Consider the following 18,176-nt stretch of genomic DNA (forward strand, 5'->3'; position numbering starts at 1 on the left):
AGTGGATAGATATCTGGCAGCAAATCTTCTCGCAGGCGGGGAAGCGCAGCTCGTGAGGCCACGGGTCATGCAACAACGGACGACAATACGTTTGACGATATGCTTTTGATGATAGACGGACGGGCTTATAGGGCGGACATACATCGGATCGTACATATCATGGCGAGCATACACAGCATCATGCATTGGCGTATGGAACGGTTCATAGAACAGGTGTAGATGGAAGGCGACCGGGGAGTTCCTTGTTGGTAGACTGCACGGATGATGACTTGCTATGAGACTGGCTTACGGGGTTTAAGGGCACTGTATATATTGCTATGTCCGACGAGGGCATCCACAGGTACCTAGATATGGAGTACTACCTATCTGCGTGCAATCCCATAGCACAAGACCGCACGGCTATCGAACCGCGACGCAGGACCGGCCCTCCTCACCACGAGCTCCATGTGAATGCTGTGTTCGCATCTGCAGTGATCGACTGCAAGATGTGACTGTCTCCTGTCATCGGGTCGAGTCTACGAACGGTTCGTGAACGAGCAGGCAGCATGTGTGTGGCCGATGGCAATGACGGCTCAAACAGAAACGAGGGCCTCGTCACTGGCCCTCTCTACAGACGTCGTTCTCGCAGTTTGGTACACACCATAAACAACAACCGATCCAATCCGACTGGCCGTCAGCCCAACATCTCCCGCCGAAGCGGTAAACGCACACAACCCCCCCTTGCTTCCGACACAACAACTGTACAACACATCAATCATGACGTGCCCGGGTCACACAGCATTCCAGCACCCGTCCAAGCAGGGTACAGGTAACTCGACGCTCGGTTCCCACGGGGGTAGTAAGAGGAGGGGAAGCAACGACGAAACAGGCAAAAGAGAGGAGGGGAGGAGAAGAGGGGAAAGGGAAAAAGACGGTGAAGAGAGCGGTCAAATGGCGTGGCTGGCTGATCGACTTCAATAGGGAGTAATGATTGACCCCGGGAGGTCTCGTTCTCGTTCGATATGTCTTCGATCGAATCCTTCGTGTGGAAAGAGACGTTGTGGTTGCTGCATGTCACGACTTGTTCGGAGAGGGCTTATTGTTCTACGTCATTGTCGAGCTTCAACCGGTTGATTCAGACGTGCATGATCTATTGCTTCGGTACAGATATGTAATTTTATTCTCTGCACATCAAGAGGATCGTGGGCTTGACTTGAGACATACAGCGATCCATACTTGCATACATAGATTGAAAATTGGACACTATCCAGATGCTCGTGACCATGCGTCTATGAATAGACCAGGGTAGAGGGACTACTGCATTGGAGATCTTATTTTGGTAGATGATAGTCAATTAAGTGCCTGTACATGCGATATATATATATATACACCTTAGGTATCTGCACCCAACATGCAACACACCCATGAAGTATAAAACTTGCTCCCAAAACCGGATGAATATACCATAATTGACCAAATAAAGTAGACAGGCCAACATGGACTCCACAGCTCAGTCCAACCCGCACTTAATCAAATGGTCCTCCCGATCCCAGTCTGCACTCGCATATGCACCACGGGTCGTTGCAGCTGAAACCTGGATCCCGTCTCCATTCATCGTCTACGAGAACGCCGGGCCAGAACCAGCAGGATCGGCAAGGAGGGGAGAAATCCACGCTCATAGGAAGCTGCAGAAATAAAATCCCTCTAAAAAATATTCCTACTGCTGGACGGTCGAGAGAGACCCGGGGTCTGATCGGATCCTGCGGTCAGACAGGGAAAAAAAATATTACCCAACAGGCCCGGGCAGGAGGCCTATCCCCTATTCTACGCTTTCATTCCCCTCCAGCACGATCCAGGCAGACGGAGAAACAAATCATTACAGAAACGGTGCTGACGGTTCGCTGCGTCAACGGTAGATGGCCCCGTGTCGCCCGAACTACGTGGTCGCTCCCACCGCCAGTCGATCGTCCATCCGTAAATCCACCCAGCTTGTGCAGAAATATCCACCTCCACCAATGGTGTGGGCAGCTCGGAGGGGTCCGTGGGTTCCTTTCTCACCTGTTTTTTTTATGTTGTATCGATCGCTCTGGAGCGGAGCATAGCGGTTAGTGTCTGGAATGGAGCATAGAGCAGAAATGAACAATCATAGTCATGGATTTTCACCAGTCCGGCCCGTTCTTCGCCCCCTCTACCCCCCCGTGGAGAAGGTGCACTGATAGGGCCAGACGCCATTCAGGTGACAGGGATTCATCGACGGTGTTGCACGCTCCATCCTAGTTCCATGATCCGGACATGGATGTTGGTGTAGGAAGGAAAGACTTTGCGCTCGCTGATTTTTCCGCAATCGGTTGGTGGCCTTGCAGTATCTAGCGTTCTTGAGATCATTTGTGCTACCCTGCTGGATACCCTCCTGAACGAAATCCTTTGGATCCCGAGGGGATGCGTGTAGATGGATGTAGATGTCTCGTTGCTAGATCTGGTAACCCAGGTTGGAGGATGCGGTTCGACCTCCACACAGCTGAAGCTGTGACGGCGATGCGGCATGGAGACGTCACGACTTGAATGGCCCGCCAGGCAGACGATCTCCTCTCTTCAGAAACCGCTCGCTACTGCAACAGGCAAGTCGACCGCCAGAGCCCATCACTCGTCCTCCACTCAGCGGCCCCCGATCGTGCAGTCGATCTTTGTGCACGGGTAACTACGGAACATGCAATGTAAGGTTAATTACCTGCGTGCAGCTCGGTCAAGCTGTTGGATCCTCCGCCGCCCACCAGCCCAGGCCAAACGAGACGATACGATGGCGGCCGACAATCGGATTGATGGAGGGATGGAGGGGGGCTTCCTCTGGGAGAGGCGGGTCAGGCGGGGATGATTGGCCGTGCCGGCTCGCACTAACGGCTTTTCCCAGGATGAATTTGCCTGGCAAGATTTATATTTGTGGTCAGTGGGGGTTGCCTGGTCTCACGGGCCGCTCGGGGGCCGGTTTCATCTTGATATTGGAGGTTGCTGGCCACGGGGATTCTAGAAGGTGGCACAGGGTGAAGTGGCCAGCGGACGTCCCCCGATTGTGGCCGCGAATCCATTTGCTACCTGGCTGGAAGAAAGCCAAAAAACACTGTAAGACGGCCAATTACCCCGGAATAGACACTACCGGATCATGGCCGAGAGAGGTCCGATACGCCATACATGGGGGCGGCGACGGCGTACAACCCCAAGTGGATATCGTTCCCAACCGGCCTGAAATTTGGTTTCCGACAGATGTCAGGGGAACCAGGCTCATGGATCGTAAAGGATTACTCCGAGAAACGTCAGAATGCACGGTACCTGCTTGCTGCGGTTCGACTGGAGCAATGATGGGGGCAGAGTTCGCCGCGGTGGTGCGGTGCAGATTGCTGCAGGTACGCTTGACGGTTATATTCTGGCTCGCCATGGATGCGGAGTGTTTCTCGGACATCCATCATATCATACACTGACATATCATGCTGATGTCCTCTTGAGTCTGCTGGAGTATGATCCGTATGATCCATAATTCCTGGACCCCCACGATTATCCGAAGTTTCCCCCTCAACATCCAAAGCGAACCCTGAGGTTTTCCCAGAACCGCTGAACCCGCCGTGCATTTACGCAGTTGGTCCTAGCGTCTCCAACCAGGATAGTCATAATCGAGACGACTGGTCTTCTGGCCGACTTCATTGACGCCCGGTTGACCCCCCGGTGGTCCTTGGCGGCTGACCAGTGCGGTGCGCTGTCCATCAACCGTCGAACTAGTGATTTAGTGGCGGGGCCTGAGGGGGTGGTCTCCATCCGTGGTGGACTTGCCTTGGAACTGATTTGATTTTTTGAACTTTCATTTTATTCGGCTCCATGGATTTCCTCGGGGCATTGTGATGTCCGCTCTGGTTGACTGTCTGGCTGAGGTCTCGTTCGGGATATACTACCTTCATCCCGGGGCACATTCGTATTTTTCCTACACTGAGACACAAATAGGAGGTACAATAGGCGAACAATCTTAATGATCGTATTGTGGACTAGCATTCCGAGGCAAGCAGCCCCGCAAGATCTGCTGGATGTATGTACGACGGCTGCGGGTGTCGGGCCGTCGGTAGCGGACTTGTCTATTTATTCTTTTGCACTTGCCCTGCGTGACGAGATCTTGACAGGGACCGGGGAGAGGAGCTCAGATTAATTAATGGCCAGGAGAGCGCTAAGCAGCCAACAAAGACCTCTTCTGTTGTTTGGCCGTGTAGATCTCAATCTCTGGAGCTGGGGGTTAGGTTGTTTTTCGAGTCAGGTTGACTGACGGGGAGAGATTTACTACGGGTCTTGTCCACGAAAGTCGATCACTGCGACCTCTGAGAGGCACGTCCAGTGGGAGGCGGAGGAGCTGGGGGGAGCCGTTTGGCGACTCGCAGAGAACACGGACCGCTTTGTGCATTGTGCTCTGACAGGGAAGCTGATTGATATGCATTGCTTCGGTCGGACTGCAGAGATCTATGGTACTCTGTACTGGCAGGACAGGTGGGTGGACGACATTCCCGAAGCAGCTCTTCTGGAATGGATGGATGAACCCACCACCACCCACAAAGCTCTTGTCCGGATTCCCTCGCAAAGTTAGAGAAAGTGTCTTCCAGCGGTCAGTCTGAGACTGTTGAGCCCACCATTGCCCGTGACCCAAGGGTGACCCAAGAAGGGCATCAAGTGACGCAGCGCCCTCTGAGTGGGGGAGAAACTGGACTAGCGGCCTCCACTGCACGCAAGGGGTTGAGAAGGAGGGGAAGAGGAATTACAGGAAGAAGAATCTTGCGCATTTGGAGGAACTGCTGGGAACAAGGAATTTACCTTTGGTGAAGAAGCGGTGAGGCCTGTTGGTGTACAAAGTGCCTTTCACCCTTGCCTATCGGACGATGCGAATAGAACCGATAGAATGATCCTATTGTGTTTCCATAAAAAAAATTCACCAGAGAAATAAAAAAAGAACAGGGTTTACGGACCTTCCTGGGAGTTAGTTACTCACCGTATCTACGCACTAACCGAGTCCCAGTGCGGAGAAATGGCTGCGCACATTCGTCGATCTGGCTTGGATGGCGTCCATTCTCTGTGCCACTCGAGGAATGTCCATAGCGGATGACCGACAGTCTGTCAGGCGAATGCTGCTGCGTTGGGACCGGCCCCCTGGGGCGTCTCAACATAACCTCAGATTCAGAGTCGCATAACATGGCATAAGATTTGGATGACAGGAGAAGGGAGGCAGATTTCGCTCATGCCGGAATGGGGACTAATTTAGGCACCGCCCGAAACAGGCAATTAACTCTCGATTCATCACATCAGCACTGGGATGGATTGTGTATTACATCGGTAGCTGTGAAACGTCCACCTCAGCCTGGACGGGCCAATGGAGGCAGGCAGTTTGGCGGAGAATTAACCCTGGAATGAGGATGTGATGCTTCTGGGGAGACTTTCTCCGTGCCAGTTGGACTATCCACGGGGTTGGGTTTCCTTGACCGACTCTGCTTGGGACGCTGATGTATCCAACACAGCGTCCGATTGGGAAACGAGCTCCTCGGTGGAGGGAAATAGAATTGCAATCCGGACTAGGGGGAGCACAGTCGATCAAGGGAGGGATGATCTTGAGGCTGGCCAGTGCCAGATACCTTCCTACGGACTCTGCTACTAGCTTTCATTTCAGGTTGAACTATTTCGAGGAATCAAGCCGCCGCTGGGAGGATAGGATAGGATCTGTCCAGACCTGTCGGAAATTAGTCACTTGAGCAGAGGCACAGAGGTGACCCCTATCTGGCCGACGGTCTGATCGACTGTTGCTCACACGCCACTGTGACTTTCGTGGTTCCTTCTGGACCACTGGTTCATCCCTGTAGGCTGCATGAATCCCTGCCACTTGGGCGCATCCTGGTTTGATTTTGTTGGCTGTGTGACATGGAGTGGCCTCGCTTGCTTGCATTGGTGCATTCTCTGATGACTTGCTTTGATTTTGTTATGATGATATTAATATTTGATTTTCTTTTCTTTTTCTCTCTCTCTCTCTCTTTTATTTTATTTTATTTTTCGAAAGGGGGATTCCAGAATGACTCCGATTTCCTCCTTTCGATCGAATCTATCTAGGACTCTCCCGACAGGTCCAATCAATAGTTCTCCCGGGGGAGGTAATTCGTAGCATGGGGACCACAAAAACAATCAATAACAATCAATTCATCTTTTCCCACTTACATATGACCAGTCATCCATGGATCAGGGTGACTTGTCAGCCGTCTTTAGGTTGGCTGGAGTCCCAGGCGGGCCCGCACCCTAACGCCCTCCAGATCGTCCCGAAAGCCTTAACCAAATGATGAGGGCTGTCTTCGCACACCCTCGGCCAAGACCAGCATCCATGGGGGGGGGGTGCTCCACTTGGGCTGGGAGCTATTCTCGCGGCGTTCCTAGTCTCGGAGCTCTCGTATTAGTGTCGTGACGAGGCCGTGAGATGATGGCCAGTCAAGAACCGGACCGGATGGACGATTGAAAGCAAGACTTCTTCAAAGGGAGAATGATCATAGTGGGAGCGCCAATTCAAACACACCCCTGCCAAGTCACCGCCAGTTCTGGACGGTTCGTTGGTCTGTGGTCGAACGCTTCCCGCTTGTACAGATTTCGTGATCCACACACCGTTTCGACGGCGGCGGCAATCTTGCATCCATTCTCGACATCCTGCGGAGATTCCGATATCCAGAGATCTCGTTAATAATGCATTGACCGGGTCTGGATAATCCCATCTGGACGATAGATAGATAGGACTACCCAAGTGAAGATCGAATTGCATCTGCGATAGTACCTACATCCGCTAAACTACCAAGACTGCTGCACCTTGCTGTGCAGTGGGCGTTGCCTGTCGCAAGGCGATCATGGCTCGTGCGGAATTACGCACTGTATATCATAATCTCTCTTCCTTCGGGAGGAATTGGCTTCAGACGGCCGTGAGGGCAACCGGCGTCTTCTCCGTGGGAAACGCTGCGGTCTGTCGGCCGGTGGGACCCGAACTACTGAACGGAGGAGGAGACTTCTCTGATCTATCTGGGATGTGAATGACATTGAGGGAGAAGAAAATTAAGGGGAATTTCTCCTCGAATTAATGACAATATTGCCAGCGCTATTGATCGACCCTCCCCCCCCCTCCCGATTTGGGGTGAAGCGGCGATCGATGACGGACGGCGGCCATTATCATTATGCTTGAGAATTATTATGTGACTTCGTCTAAAATTCGAATCCAATCAAGAAGAAGGCCTGCTGTTCATCCTTTCTGCCTTGCTTCGTGGCGGTTCTGCTTGTCTGGACCCTGTAAGAGTGTAAGAGATCCCACTGTGTCTCGTCACGGCTCCACCGACTAGTATTTTAAATCAGCGGATTTCTGATTATTATTATTATTTATTTGGAGGAATTATTTATTTATTATTCAGTGCTCTTTTATCATGAAAATCATTTCCCCTCCCGAGGGATTATCTGCTGATTTTCTTCTTTTTGGCTCTCTGCCATCGTTCAATTAATCCCATAGCATTTATTTATTGCTTTCAGTACTTACACACTGGCTTTCTCGGTCTCTCTCTCCTTCTTCTTCTTCTCTTCCTTCGTCTACCTGCTATCGTCCCCCTCGTCGTCCCCGTCTCTCCTCCCCGTCCCTCTCAACTTGTCTCGACTGAACCAGAGCCCGAGACCTTGCAGCTTCCTACATCTGCGGTCTCAAGGAGAAACCACACGTGCCGGTAGGTGTTCTCTGGAGGATGTATACATAAGTACATCCATTCCCTTGCGGCCTGCATCCCGCCGTGTCTCCCAGCCATATTCTTGCTGTAATATCTATACCGAGAGAGTGTCTAGTATCCACTTCCCAGCCTCCCGCTAATGCCTCCCTGCTTCCCCTCTTTTCTCCCTTTACTGGTAAATCCTGCGTTTGCTGCCCAGCCTCTTTTCCACCGCTGCCGGTCCACATGTCTGTCGGATTGAGCCTGCTCTGATTGTCTGCTGGCTCGCCGGTTCTATGCCTTTTCTCGGGACTGGGCTTTTCATTTTTCAATTATTTGGATTTGGGTTATTTTTGTCTATCCCTTCCGTTTGACACTTCCTATACATACATCCGTCATCTCTCCCTCTTCCTCCTCCCCCTCGGTCCTGATGACTCGACGTTAACGACTCCACGATTGCTTAGAGACAAATCTGCTCCGACGTTGATGCTGGACTATCACGTCGGCCGCCCTCTTACGATTTGATACGAGACCCATGATTATCTGATTTGGTTGAGCGCCTGGATGTAGATTGTCCTTTACGATAAAAACGATCCATTCTGCGTCTGATCTTGATTTCTTTCCCCAAAAGCGAGTTGCATGTCGGCCTGTCGCATTCGGTGATCTATCTGTCTTTCTTACTCCGACTCCGACGTTGAACCGACCTCGTTCAACGTCCTGCTTTCCTCTTCTCCTTCGAACCGTTCACCCCGGCCAACCGAAAAGCTGGAGCTGCCGTCGATTTCGCAGGTCCACACCCGAGGTCCTGTCGATATTCCCTGGTATAATCCACACGCCGCCGAACGACCGCTGTTGGCTGGCGACAAACTCCCGGCTCTCAGTCTCCCCACGGCCTCGCAGCCGCCGCTGTCGGGCCAGTCCTACCGGACTAGCTACGAAGACGTGTCGGCGCCGGCCTCCAGCAACCCCAGCGCGCGCACCAGTCTATCCGGCGCTGCCCCCGTGGCCAACGACATCAGAACCCCGCCGCCATCCGAGTCGGCGCCCCAGGACTATTCCATCTCGCAACAGCCCGTGTCCGACAGCTACTACCCCAACCCGACTCCCCTCGGCGGCATGAATTCCACCCAGCCGTACATGGATGTGCATTCGTCCCATCTCTCGTCTGCCCAGCCCTATGCATCGCAGGCTGCGCCCGCCGGTGGGATGGCCCACTATCCGGGATATCACCAGCCGCCCGTGCTGCAACCCGCCTCAACATACGGTCCGACAAGCTCCTATTCGCAATACGCCTATCCCAGCGGTGTCACCTCGTCACAGCCGCCGCCGTCATCCATGAGCAGCCATGTCCCCACGCAGCTGTTGCCGTTGCCAGGTAAGCACCGTAACCATCCAGGTCCCGAAGGGAGGGGGTGTCTGACAGCTGCTAGTCACCAACCATGGTGTGCCACCTCCAGGATACGGTAACAACACTGGAGCTCCCCTGCAAGGCTACGTGTACGATGCCACCGGCCAGAATGCTCCGCCGGGCGCGAAACCCCGAGTCACAGCTACGTTGTGGGAGGACGAGGGGAGTCTTTGTTACCAGGTGGAAGCGAAGGGCGTGTGTGTCGCCCGCAGAGAAGGTAGGTCGGCCCATGGATGACGAACGGCTTGGACACAGACTGATCTAGCTAGACAACTCCATGATCAACGGTACCAAGCTGCTCAATGTGGCGGGCATGACCCGAGGTCGCCGAGACGGTATTCTGAAGAGCGAGAAGATTCGCCATGTGGTGAAAATCGGCCCCATGCATCTGAAGGGCGTGTGGTATGTCTCCTGCCAGGTTTCGAGCCGCAAAAGACGACCGGACTGACGTGCATAGGATTCCCTTTGAACGCGCACTGGAGTTTGCAAACAAGGAGAAGATCACCGACCTGCTGTACCCCTTGTTCGTTCGCAATATCGGCGGCCTTCTGTACCATCCAACCAACCAGACTCGCACGAATCTGGTCGTACAGGAGTCTCAGCAGCGACGCTTCGAGGGCCCTCCCACGGGACGCCCGTCGGAGGCGCCCCAGCCGCCTTCCCTGCACCATCACCTTCAGACGCCAGTGCCATCGCACCTCGGTCAACCGGGCAGTCGTCCGGGCCTCGACCGGGCGCACACATTCCCGACTCCGCCGGCCAGCGCGTCGAGCCTCATGGGCATCACGCACCAGGGCAGCTCCTACGAATGGAACAGCCAGGGGATGAACTCTGGCGTGCCCAACACGCAGCCGCTGTCCATTGACACCAGCCTGAGCCATACGCGGTCCATGCCGACCACGCCGGCGACCACGCCCCCGGGCAGTAACTTGCAAGGCATGCCGTCGTATCAGAGCCAGTCCGGCTATGACCTGTCGAAGCCATACTACTCGGCCGCGCCGGCGTCGCACAGCCAGTACGCGACGCAGCAGCCGCTGAGCCAGCCGGGCATGGCGTCGTACGGCCAGAGTCTGCCGAACACGTACATCAAGAGCGACATGGGGCCGCCGTCCGCGCGCACGCCGGGCCAACCCGAGTCCGACGCAGATGTCAAGGCTGCCGATCGCTATGCGCCGCCACCCAACGGCCACCCCGGCGAGACGGTGCCCGAGCACGAGTCCGACTACGTGCCGCACGACCCGGCCCGCTACGGCACAAACCAGGGCTCCTACACCTACACGACAAACCCGTCCGTGGGCAGCCTGACCGGCGACCACTCGCAGCTGGCGCCGGAAATCACCGGCTCGCCGTCGCAGCAGAATGGCTCCGGACGCATGACGCCGCGCACCAGCACCGGACCCCCGCCACAGTGGACGTCCGGCTACAACACGCCCCCGCGCCCGAGTGCCGCCGCCAGCAGTCTGTACAACATCGTCAGCGACACCCGCGGCACGACCAACGGCGCCGCAGACAACTACTCCGTCGCGTCGACTGGGTACTCTGGCATGAACGGCTCGCTGGGGACCGGCAAGCGGATGCGCGAGGACGACGAGGACGATGTCGTCGACCAGCGCATCGTGCGGCCCGACAGCCGCGGCGGAGAGTACGAGCACAAGCGTCGTCGCACTCTGACCGAGACGCCGGTGGGCGGACCCGTCGGCGGTGGCGTGTCGCTGGGATTGCAGCCGATGAAGGCTGGTGGTGCCATGCCCCGACGTCGTTGAACGTTTCCATGATGAAGAACGAAGAAAACAAAAGAATTAATGACCCGCTGTTTGGTTTTTCTTTTTTGGCCTGGTTTTGGGTTGGTTTGACGGGATGTTCGAGCGCATTATGGGATTACGACTTGATAGACTTAGTTCACTGCTTATTGTGCATGCTGCATGGACGCACGCATGGCATGTTCTGCCCAGCGTCAGATGGGCGGGTTTCCTTTGTTGACTTGGCTACGGTAATGTCGGATGGATGTCGCGTTCTTGGTATGAATGGTCTCTGCTTTTCTTGACGTTTGGCTTCCCCCTGCGAGGCCATATTTGATGACCATGATGTGACGAATTTCCTTGACGAGACTATACTGTTGTGGCTTCTCTCCATTCATGCATTGGGTTTGATGGTTTAGGCATAAAATGGGATTTACCTATACGTTGGAGTAGTGTAGTGCGATGTAACGAATCTGCACTGGCCAGCAACCGTGCAGTAGTACTAGGTGATGACAAGAAGACCATTGTGACAGCATACCTGCATTACCAGAGGGTTCTATCTAGGTAGATAAAAACACAGGAGTGAGGCGCTTGCATTACGTGCCCATCCTTTTGTCCGCTCTCTTGGAAATCAGGTCGCTAATTATCTCCTCCAGATAATGGCCCATGTTGTAGTGATCCTCGTCAACCTCATGCAAGACCGACTGTGGCAGCCTTTCTGCCATAAATCGTATCATAGAAATCGGAGCATTGACATCTTTTGTGCCATGCCAGATTCGGATGCCAGGATATGCCATATCCTCAAACCGGAACCCCCAGTCTTGAGTTAGCAAGCGTGCCTCTTGAACAAATGCAGCAGAACCCTGCGCAAAAGCCTCCAGAGATGTCCGGATCATACGCTCTCTTGCCTCTCGGGTTGACAAATTGACCTCTGACGTCTCTTTCTGTTCAGATTGATTCTCCTTCTCACGCCTCATGCTATCGATCCAATTATCAAGCCACCTTTCCACCGGCCCTGTCGTTGCAACTCTTCGGAGCACCATGACAAGCAAATCCGACACGGTTTCCAGTGCCGATGGGAAGGATGTCGCGGCAACCGCTGTAATCTTCCTGCTCATGGTTACGTCTTCGGTCCCGGCTATCCATGGAGGCGCCCCAGCTACGACACCCACAGCAGATAGCATGCGAGAGGGGAGCTGATGAGCACATGCTATCGCATACGGACCACCACCGGAACCGCCCAGAATTGCAAATTGTGACAAACCCAAGTGAGACGTGAGGGCCTGGACATCCGCTGGCCAGTCCGTGATGCTGCGATTGGGTTGGAAACTGGAGAGACCAAATCCTGGGCGATCAGGGACAATCAGACGGAAGCCGTGTCGCTGGGGATATTTGTCGAATCCCCAACCTTCGAGGCGTGAGGATGGAAAGCCGTGGAAGTAGAGGAGAGGAAAGCCAGTGGAACTGCCATATTCTGCGTATCCGAGCGTGCGACCGTCTCTGAGAGTCAATGTTTGGTGCAAAGCTGTCTGTGATGCTAGAGAGGGACAGTCGTGATTGTATGATGGGAGTCGTGGTTTCGGCGCGGCGGAGTACCTCATGATCGAAGCAGTTCGCATCTTTCCAGGTTGGAGAATAGTACCTTGGATTGTCTTTAACATTACGACTAAGCTGTGGCTCCCTGGTCTCCGGTGTTGGTTAAATACTCCTGTCTATAGCAAAATCCTAGGTCTGGCCTGAGACGTGATCGTAATATACGAATACGACCACGACCACGATTACGACGTAGGCTGGGGCCGCGTTGGGATAGGACTAAAAGCAAGTAGACTCGCTTTAGAAGATCCTGGATTATTGGACACTAGATTGATACTGCACATGTAGCTGCGACTCCCTCATGACTTTGCGCCATTATCGGCAATTCTTTTCATCAATTGCTGCGCCTGTAGGATCACATCCCTTTTAGCTGCATTTCGGTCACTATTAAGCGCTCCACTTGAGACCTCGTCGACAAGAAAGGTACCAAATTGGTTCGCCCACCATATGTCATGCCCGAGACGTTCAACCAGGACCCCCCAAAACATCAATATCAGCAGCGCGATATGATCATCGCCTTTGACGGCTTGGATATACCCCTCGCCAGCCATGTTGAGCCATCCCAGAGCATATCCTCGGTACACCTGGCCAACACATTTCTGAAAGCACTCCTGCAAAGCCGTCAAAGCCTTCTTGCATGCTTCCCAGTACGCGACCTGCTGCACTCGCCGCTCATGCACGTCAAGAACTGTCGAGACGATCCTTCCGTCGTTCAGCGTACTTAGCTTGGCCAATGCGTCCGCAAGCAGTGGATCGAGAGGTATGCAAGGTAATTTTTCGAACGGGATCAGCTTCTGAACGTACGCGTTCTGGCTAATATGTCCTTCTTCAGTCTCGGCGACTTGGACACAACCGCGAACCAGTTCAAAATGGGTTATAGCGATGTGTACTACGCTCTCCTGGTTATCGCCTGAAGAGTCTCGTGAGAATTGCACAGACGCCAATGCAAGAACCATCAGCATCAAGGAGAAACACAGCATAGCTGTGTGGGTTCCATGCGATGGAGCAGATAATCGAGAACGGAAACCGGAAAGCGCAACAACTTGGTACTCTGTCGCTACTTTTACGTATTTGCTATGGTCGGACTCCTGCTGCTTATCGTGCTTCAGAAGATAGGCGATCTCAAATGCCGACAAAGCTAGCAATCCATTCAATAGAAAATCGTGCTGCAGTGCCAGGACAGGCACAGTGGCCTGCCAGAGCTCATCGTCCCCGGAGCCCGGGGTACAGCAGCTCTTGTACGTTCTTGTGGACCACTGATGCATGAGCTGCAATTCTAACCGGCGCTTGTCAGCGGGGTAGATTGGATAGACTCGAATGGGGTTGCCGGCAGTCTCCGGGATTTCCTCCGACGAGCCCTGATTGTGGATTGCAGGCGAGACTCGTGAACGGACATTGTCCTGTGCATATTCGCAGTCTGTGCCCCGGGTCTTGCACCGACCACAGGGTGGCCCTTTTTCATCACATTTGACATGACGGCGCTTGCAGGTGACACAGCCGGTGTGCGACTTTTGGTGAGAGCGCCGCGTGGGCATATCGAGACAAGACACTAGCTACCTCACCAGGGGAGTATGGTACATATACTCGTAGAGCATGCAACAGGAAGTGCACGTAGATGCATGTAGGTGCAAAATCTGCCGCCACCCCGCCTCACAGAGTCTGTTGCATGTGATTTGCCTGGTCAAGGACGATCAACACCAAGAGCAGGCGATATACTTCATTGTAACATCACATCCCGTACTCAGGTCTTTACGGCGAGTGCTGCTAGCGAAATGCGCCAGCAGCATCTATGCTGGCCGATGTGCAATCCCGACAGAAAATAGGCGTTTTCCCCGCAGGGAGATTTAGCCCGCTCTTGGATCCCCCGACGACATGCGCCTTTCTGGGAAGTATTCCCCGACCACCGGAGGGGTCGAAGTATACAACAGCAGGTTATAAAGGCCATCTCGACTCAAGGCCCTGTCCGGATCTCATCTCTACCAAGGCATCCTCCCCAAGATGTTCTCGTTCGCCCCGTATGCCACTCTGCTGGGGCTGTTTGCCCTGGTCTACTTCATCATCGGGCCTTACGTTGCCTACCTGCGCGATCCCAAAGGTGCATATGCCCGTCTAGATATCCAGATCGATGACCCCCGGCTGACATCACAGGCCTCCGGAAATATCCCAACTTCCATCCCTTGGCAGGCATGTCGGCCCTGCCGTTCATGATCATGGCCTCGCGGGGATTCCGCTCGAAGGAGCTCTCGGAGATGCATCAGAAGCAGCCGGTGCTGCGCACCGGGCCCAACACGCTCTCCTACGGCGACGCCCGCGCCATCAAGGACATCTATGGCCATAACACGAGGTGCATCAAGGACCCGTCGTACATCGTCACGGCCGGCTCGCACTTCCACCTGGCCGACGTCGTCGACAAGCCCGAGCACGCCCGCAAGCGCAAGGTGCTCTCGTCCGCCTACGCGCTCAAAAACCTCGAGACGTGGGAGTATAAGGTCAGCGACAAGATCGCCAAGGTGGTCGCGCACTTCGACAAGATGTGCACGACGCCGCCGGCCAACCCGGGCATCACGGCTGGCACCGTCGCCCCCGACCCGGCCGACCTCACCGTCGACTTCCGCGCCTGGACCAACTTCTTCACCCTCGACGCCATCGCGGACATCGGCCTCTCCGAGAAGCTCGGATTCCTCGACGCCGGCAACGACCAGTGCATCGCCGAGCGCCGCGACGGCACCACCTACACCGTCGCCCTGCGAGAGGCCCTCTACCCCACTGCGCGCAAGCAGTCCCTCCTCGTCTGGGACTACGGCTGGTACCCGACGCTCAACAAGCTGGCCAACCTGCTCCCGTCCTTCCGCCGCATGCAGACCTCTGCCGACAACTGGGACAACATCGTCTGGCGGCGCACCATGCAGCGCCGCCGCCGCTACGAGGCCGGCGAGCGTCTTGATGACTTCTACCAGGCCCTCATGGAGGACAAGAACGGCCGCCCCAACAACCTCGAGTTCGGCGAGGCCGTCGCAGAGGTCAACATCATGATGAACGCCGGCAGCGTCACCACCGCGATTGCCATCGCCAATGTGCTCTACCATTTGCTGCGCAACCGGGCCTGTCTCGACAAGCTCCGCGACGAGATCGACGCCGTCTTTGACGACGACGATGAGGAGGAGATCATCGCCCCTTACGACAAGGTCAAGCACCTGCCGTACCTGCGCGCCTGTCTCGACGAGTCGCTGCGCATTTTCCCGCCCACGCCGCACGGCCTGCCCCGTGAGACGCCCCCCGAGGGCGCCGACATCCTCGGCCAGTGGGTGCCTGGCGGCACTTCCGTCAGCGTGTCTGCCTTCGTGGCCCACCACGACGAGCGCGTCTTCCCCGACAGCTACCGCTTCCTGCCAGAGCGCTGGCTCGGCGAGGAGGGCAAGGCGCTACAGCCGTACTTTGTGGCCTTCTCGGCGGGGGCCCGCTCCTGCATCGGTCGGAATATCTCGTACCTCGAGCAGACCAAGATCCTGGCCACGCTGGTGAGACGGTACGAGTTTGCGTTGCCGCATCCCGGGTGGGAGCTGAAGCGGCTGGAGACGATGAACTTGATCCTGGGCGAGATGCCGGTGAAGGTGTGGCGGAGGGAGCGGCCTATAGCTTAGAGAGATTTTGGATACGATAGGTTATGATATAATGATCCGTTTATTGGCACGAAGGTATATACATAAGTGCTAAGTGCCTCCACCTCGTACCAACCGTAATCCGAGTCGTACTTGAAAGCAAAAAGTCGTAAGACGGCAACGGCAAGCCGGTAACAGACATTATCATATCATCCCTTTGTGTCTGGTTCCATGACCCGGCCCTGCTGCAGAGACATCGTGCGTCAGCTACGCCTTGACGGATTTATCTGGCGTGGACGCCTCGTCGCTGGAGCCGGAGCCAGCGCCTTCGTACACCTCACCTACCTGCATGCGAGCCATGCGGCGGGCCACCTTGGGCGGGTCGAAGATGCTCTTCGACTGGGCGAAGATCTCGTCGATCTCCTCGAGCGAACGGCCCTTGGTCTCGGGGAAGAAGAAGAAGACGCAGGGGATCATGAAGGCGTTGATGACGGCGAAGATGATGTAGTAGCGGTTGTTGATGGTGTCGAAGCCGACGGGGGTGACCTGCGCCAGCAGGAAGTTGAACACCCACACGGTGGCCGTCGACACGGCGTTGACGGCGGCGCGCACCTGCAGCGGGGCGATCTCGGCGGCGTACAGGAAGGTCAGGCCGGAGTAGCCGACGGTGAAGGTGAACTGGAAGACGTAGAGGAAGATGACGGCGACGACGAGCGCGCCGGTGTTGTTCTTGGTGGAGGTGGTGCCGGCCAGGATGGCCATGGAGATGGCCATGACGCCGGCGCTCCAGAGGAGCAGGGGTCGCCGGCCCAGCCGGTCGATGGTGAAGAAGGCCAGGAAACCGCCGAACGGCTGGGTCAGGCCCATGGCGGCGGCGAGGATGCGCGCGCGGACGGCGTCGAGCCCCAGGTACTGCTCAAAGATGGTGGTGGCGTAGTAGGTGATGAGGTTGACACCGCACATCTGCTGGAACATCTGGCCGGTGGCGGCGAGGTAGGCGCGGTGGAAGAGGCGGGCCTCGCCCATGCTGAACATGTCGCGCCAGGTGCCGGAGCCGGCCTTGGCCAGGGAGGCTTCGATGTCCTGGATGGCCGAGGAGACCGACTCGGAGCGCTCGTCCGAGTCCTGGAGGGCGGCGAGGACGCCGCGGGCCTCGTCAACGCGGCCGGTCTTGATGAGCCAGCGGGGGGATTCGGGGAGCATGGTGATGAAGAGCATGGCGATGAGCGAAAGGAGGATCTGGAAGGCGAGCGGGAAGCGCCACGAGACCGAGTTGCCCTTGACGAAGTAGAAGCCCAGGTCGATCCAGAGAGCCCCCGTCACACCGATACCGACGAAGATGCCGTCGGTGACGACATTGGAACCACGCTTGTGCGCTGGGGAGATCTCACTCTGCCACACCGGCACCGTGGCGACGTATCCACCGATACCCAGCCCGAGAACCAGTCTCGCGACGATGAACTGGGCGAAGTCAAACGACGTGGCCATGAGGATGGCGCCAATGGCGGTGATCAGGTTCGTGATGAAGATGACCTTGCGGCGACCCAAGGCGTCGCCGAGATGGACGCAGGAGAGAGCACCAAAGATACCGCCGACGGTGTAGAGGGCGATGACGGTGCCTGGCATGTATACGGTTAGGGCTTCCATCCGATCAATCGGCCAACGACGGAGAGGAGCTCACCCTGAATCTGGGAATTGTAGTTCCTCTGGGCCCCCTCGGTGTTGATGGTGTCCATCTGGGGGAACTGTTCATTGAACGCATCGAGAGTCAACAGGCCACCGGCCACACTCATGTTGTATCCATAGCAGACAAAGGTCGGACACACGACCAGCATGACGGCGGCGCGCAGGAGGGCATTGCCGCGCAGGCCCAGGTACGGTTTTAGGCCCATGGTGTCAGTGGAGAGGTCAAGATCATGCAATAGATGCAGTAGTAGAAGAAACAGAATCTCACACAACTGGGGTCGCCTGCGAACCTACTGTCCCCGCATAATTCCCAGGTTTGGGAGCACCCAGGAACGTCAGGTAATATACAGAACTGGTCTATTCGGCCATCGCCGCTTGCCGTTGATCCACCAGGACCGTGGACGACGATCCACGGTCCAGGCGGGGGGCCCCAAGGACGCAC

General features: G+C 55.7%; 7 protein-coding genes across 7 annotated transcripts; 4 read left to right on the forward strand and 3 right to left on the reverse strand.

Moving 5' to 3' along the window:
• The first annotated feature begins 1,320 nt into the window (after positions 1-1,320).
• On the forward strand, positions 1,321-2,157 carry BDV59DRAFT_103840 (uncharacterized protein). Its single transcript, XM_073686480.1, has one exon. It carries the CDS (start codon positions 1,546-1,548, stop codon positions 2,086-2,088), a length of 543 nt encoding a protein of 180 aa, XP_073544554.1. The 5' UTR covers positions 1,321-1,545; the 3' UTR covers positions 2,089-2,157.
• A 503-nt stretch (positions 2,158-2,660) lies between these two features.
• On the forward strand, positions 2,661-3,532 carry BDV59DRAFT_103885 (uncharacterized protein). Its single transcript, XM_073686481.1, has one exon. The coding sequence runs from the start codon at positions 2,799-2,801 to the stop codon at positions 3,450-3,452; it is 654 nt and encodes a 217-aa protein (XP_073544555.1). The 5' UTR covers positions 2,661-2,798; the 3' UTR covers positions 3,453-3,532.
• A 4,824-nt stretch (positions 3,533-8,356) lies between these two features.
• On the forward strand, positions 8,357-10,948 carry BDV59DRAFT_103920 (KilA-N domain-containing protein). Its single transcript, XM_073686482.1, has 4 exons — positions 8,357-9,084; positions 9,140-9,334; positions 9,387-9,519; positions 9,575-10,948. Exons 1-4 carry the CDS (start codon positions 8,826-8,828, stop codon positions 10,878-10,880), a joined length of 1,893 nt encoding a protein of 630 aa, XP_073544556.1. The 5' UTR covers positions 8,357-8,825; the 3' UTR covers positions 10,881-10,948.
• Positions 10,949-11,452: 504 nt separating this feature from the next.
• BDV59DRAFT_195461 (alpha/beta fold hydrolase) lies at positions 11,453-12,517 on the reverse strand (the record flags this gene model as incomplete). The annotated part of the gene is made up of 2 exons (XM_073692574.1): positions 11,453-12,393; positions 12,499-12,517. The coding sequence occupies 2 exons, from the start codon at positions 12,515-12,517 to the stop codon at positions 11,453-11,455; spliced, it is 960 nt and encodes a 319-aa protein (XP_073544557.1).
• A 182-nt stretch (positions 12,518-12,699) lies between these two features.
• On the reverse strand, positions 12,700-14,275 carry BDV59DRAFT_185877 (Zn(II)2Cys6 transcription factor). The gene has a single exon (XM_073690924.1). The coding sequence runs from the start codon at positions 13,982-13,984 to the stop codon at positions 12,749-12,751; it is 1,236 nt and encodes a 411-aa protein (XP_073544558.1). The 5' UTR covers positions 13,985-14,275; the 3' UTR covers positions 12,700-12,748.
• A 22-nt stretch (positions 14,276-14,297) lies between these two features.
• On the forward strand, positions 14,298-16,092 carry BDV59DRAFT_210075 (cytochrome P450; the record flags this gene model as incomplete). The annotated part of the gene is made up of 2 exons (XM_073695522.1): positions 14,298-14,544; positions 14,598-16,092. Exons 1-2 carry the CDS (start codon positions 14,448-14,450, stop codon positions 16,088-16,090), a joined length of 1,590 nt encoding a protein of 529 aa, XP_073544559.1. The 5' UTR covers positions 14,298-14,447.
• A 54-nt stretch (positions 16,093-16,146) lies between these two features.
• BDV59DRAFT_210079 (putative MFS sugar transporter) lies at positions 16,147-18,095 on the reverse strand. Its single transcript, XM_073695523.1, has 2 exons — positions 17,730-18,095; positions 16,147-17,667 (listed from the first exon to the last, which is right to left on the reverse strand). The coding sequence occupies exons 1-2, from the start codon at positions 17,938-17,940 to the stop codon at positions 16,316-16,318; spliced, it is 1,563 nt and encodes a 520-aa protein (XP_073544560.1). The 5' UTR covers positions 17,941-18,095; the 3' UTR covers positions 16,147-16,315.
• Positions 18,096-18,176: the final 81 nt, after the last annotated feature.

The sequence above is a fragment of the Aspergillus ambiguus genome (assembly GCF_047715705.1).
Source record: "Aspergillus ambiguus strain CBS 117.58 unplaced genomic scaffold BDV59scaffold_38, whole genome shotgun sequence".
NCBI lineage: Eukaryota > Fungi > Ascomycota > Eurotiomycetes > Eurotiales > Aspergillaceae > Aspergillus > Aspergillus ambiguus.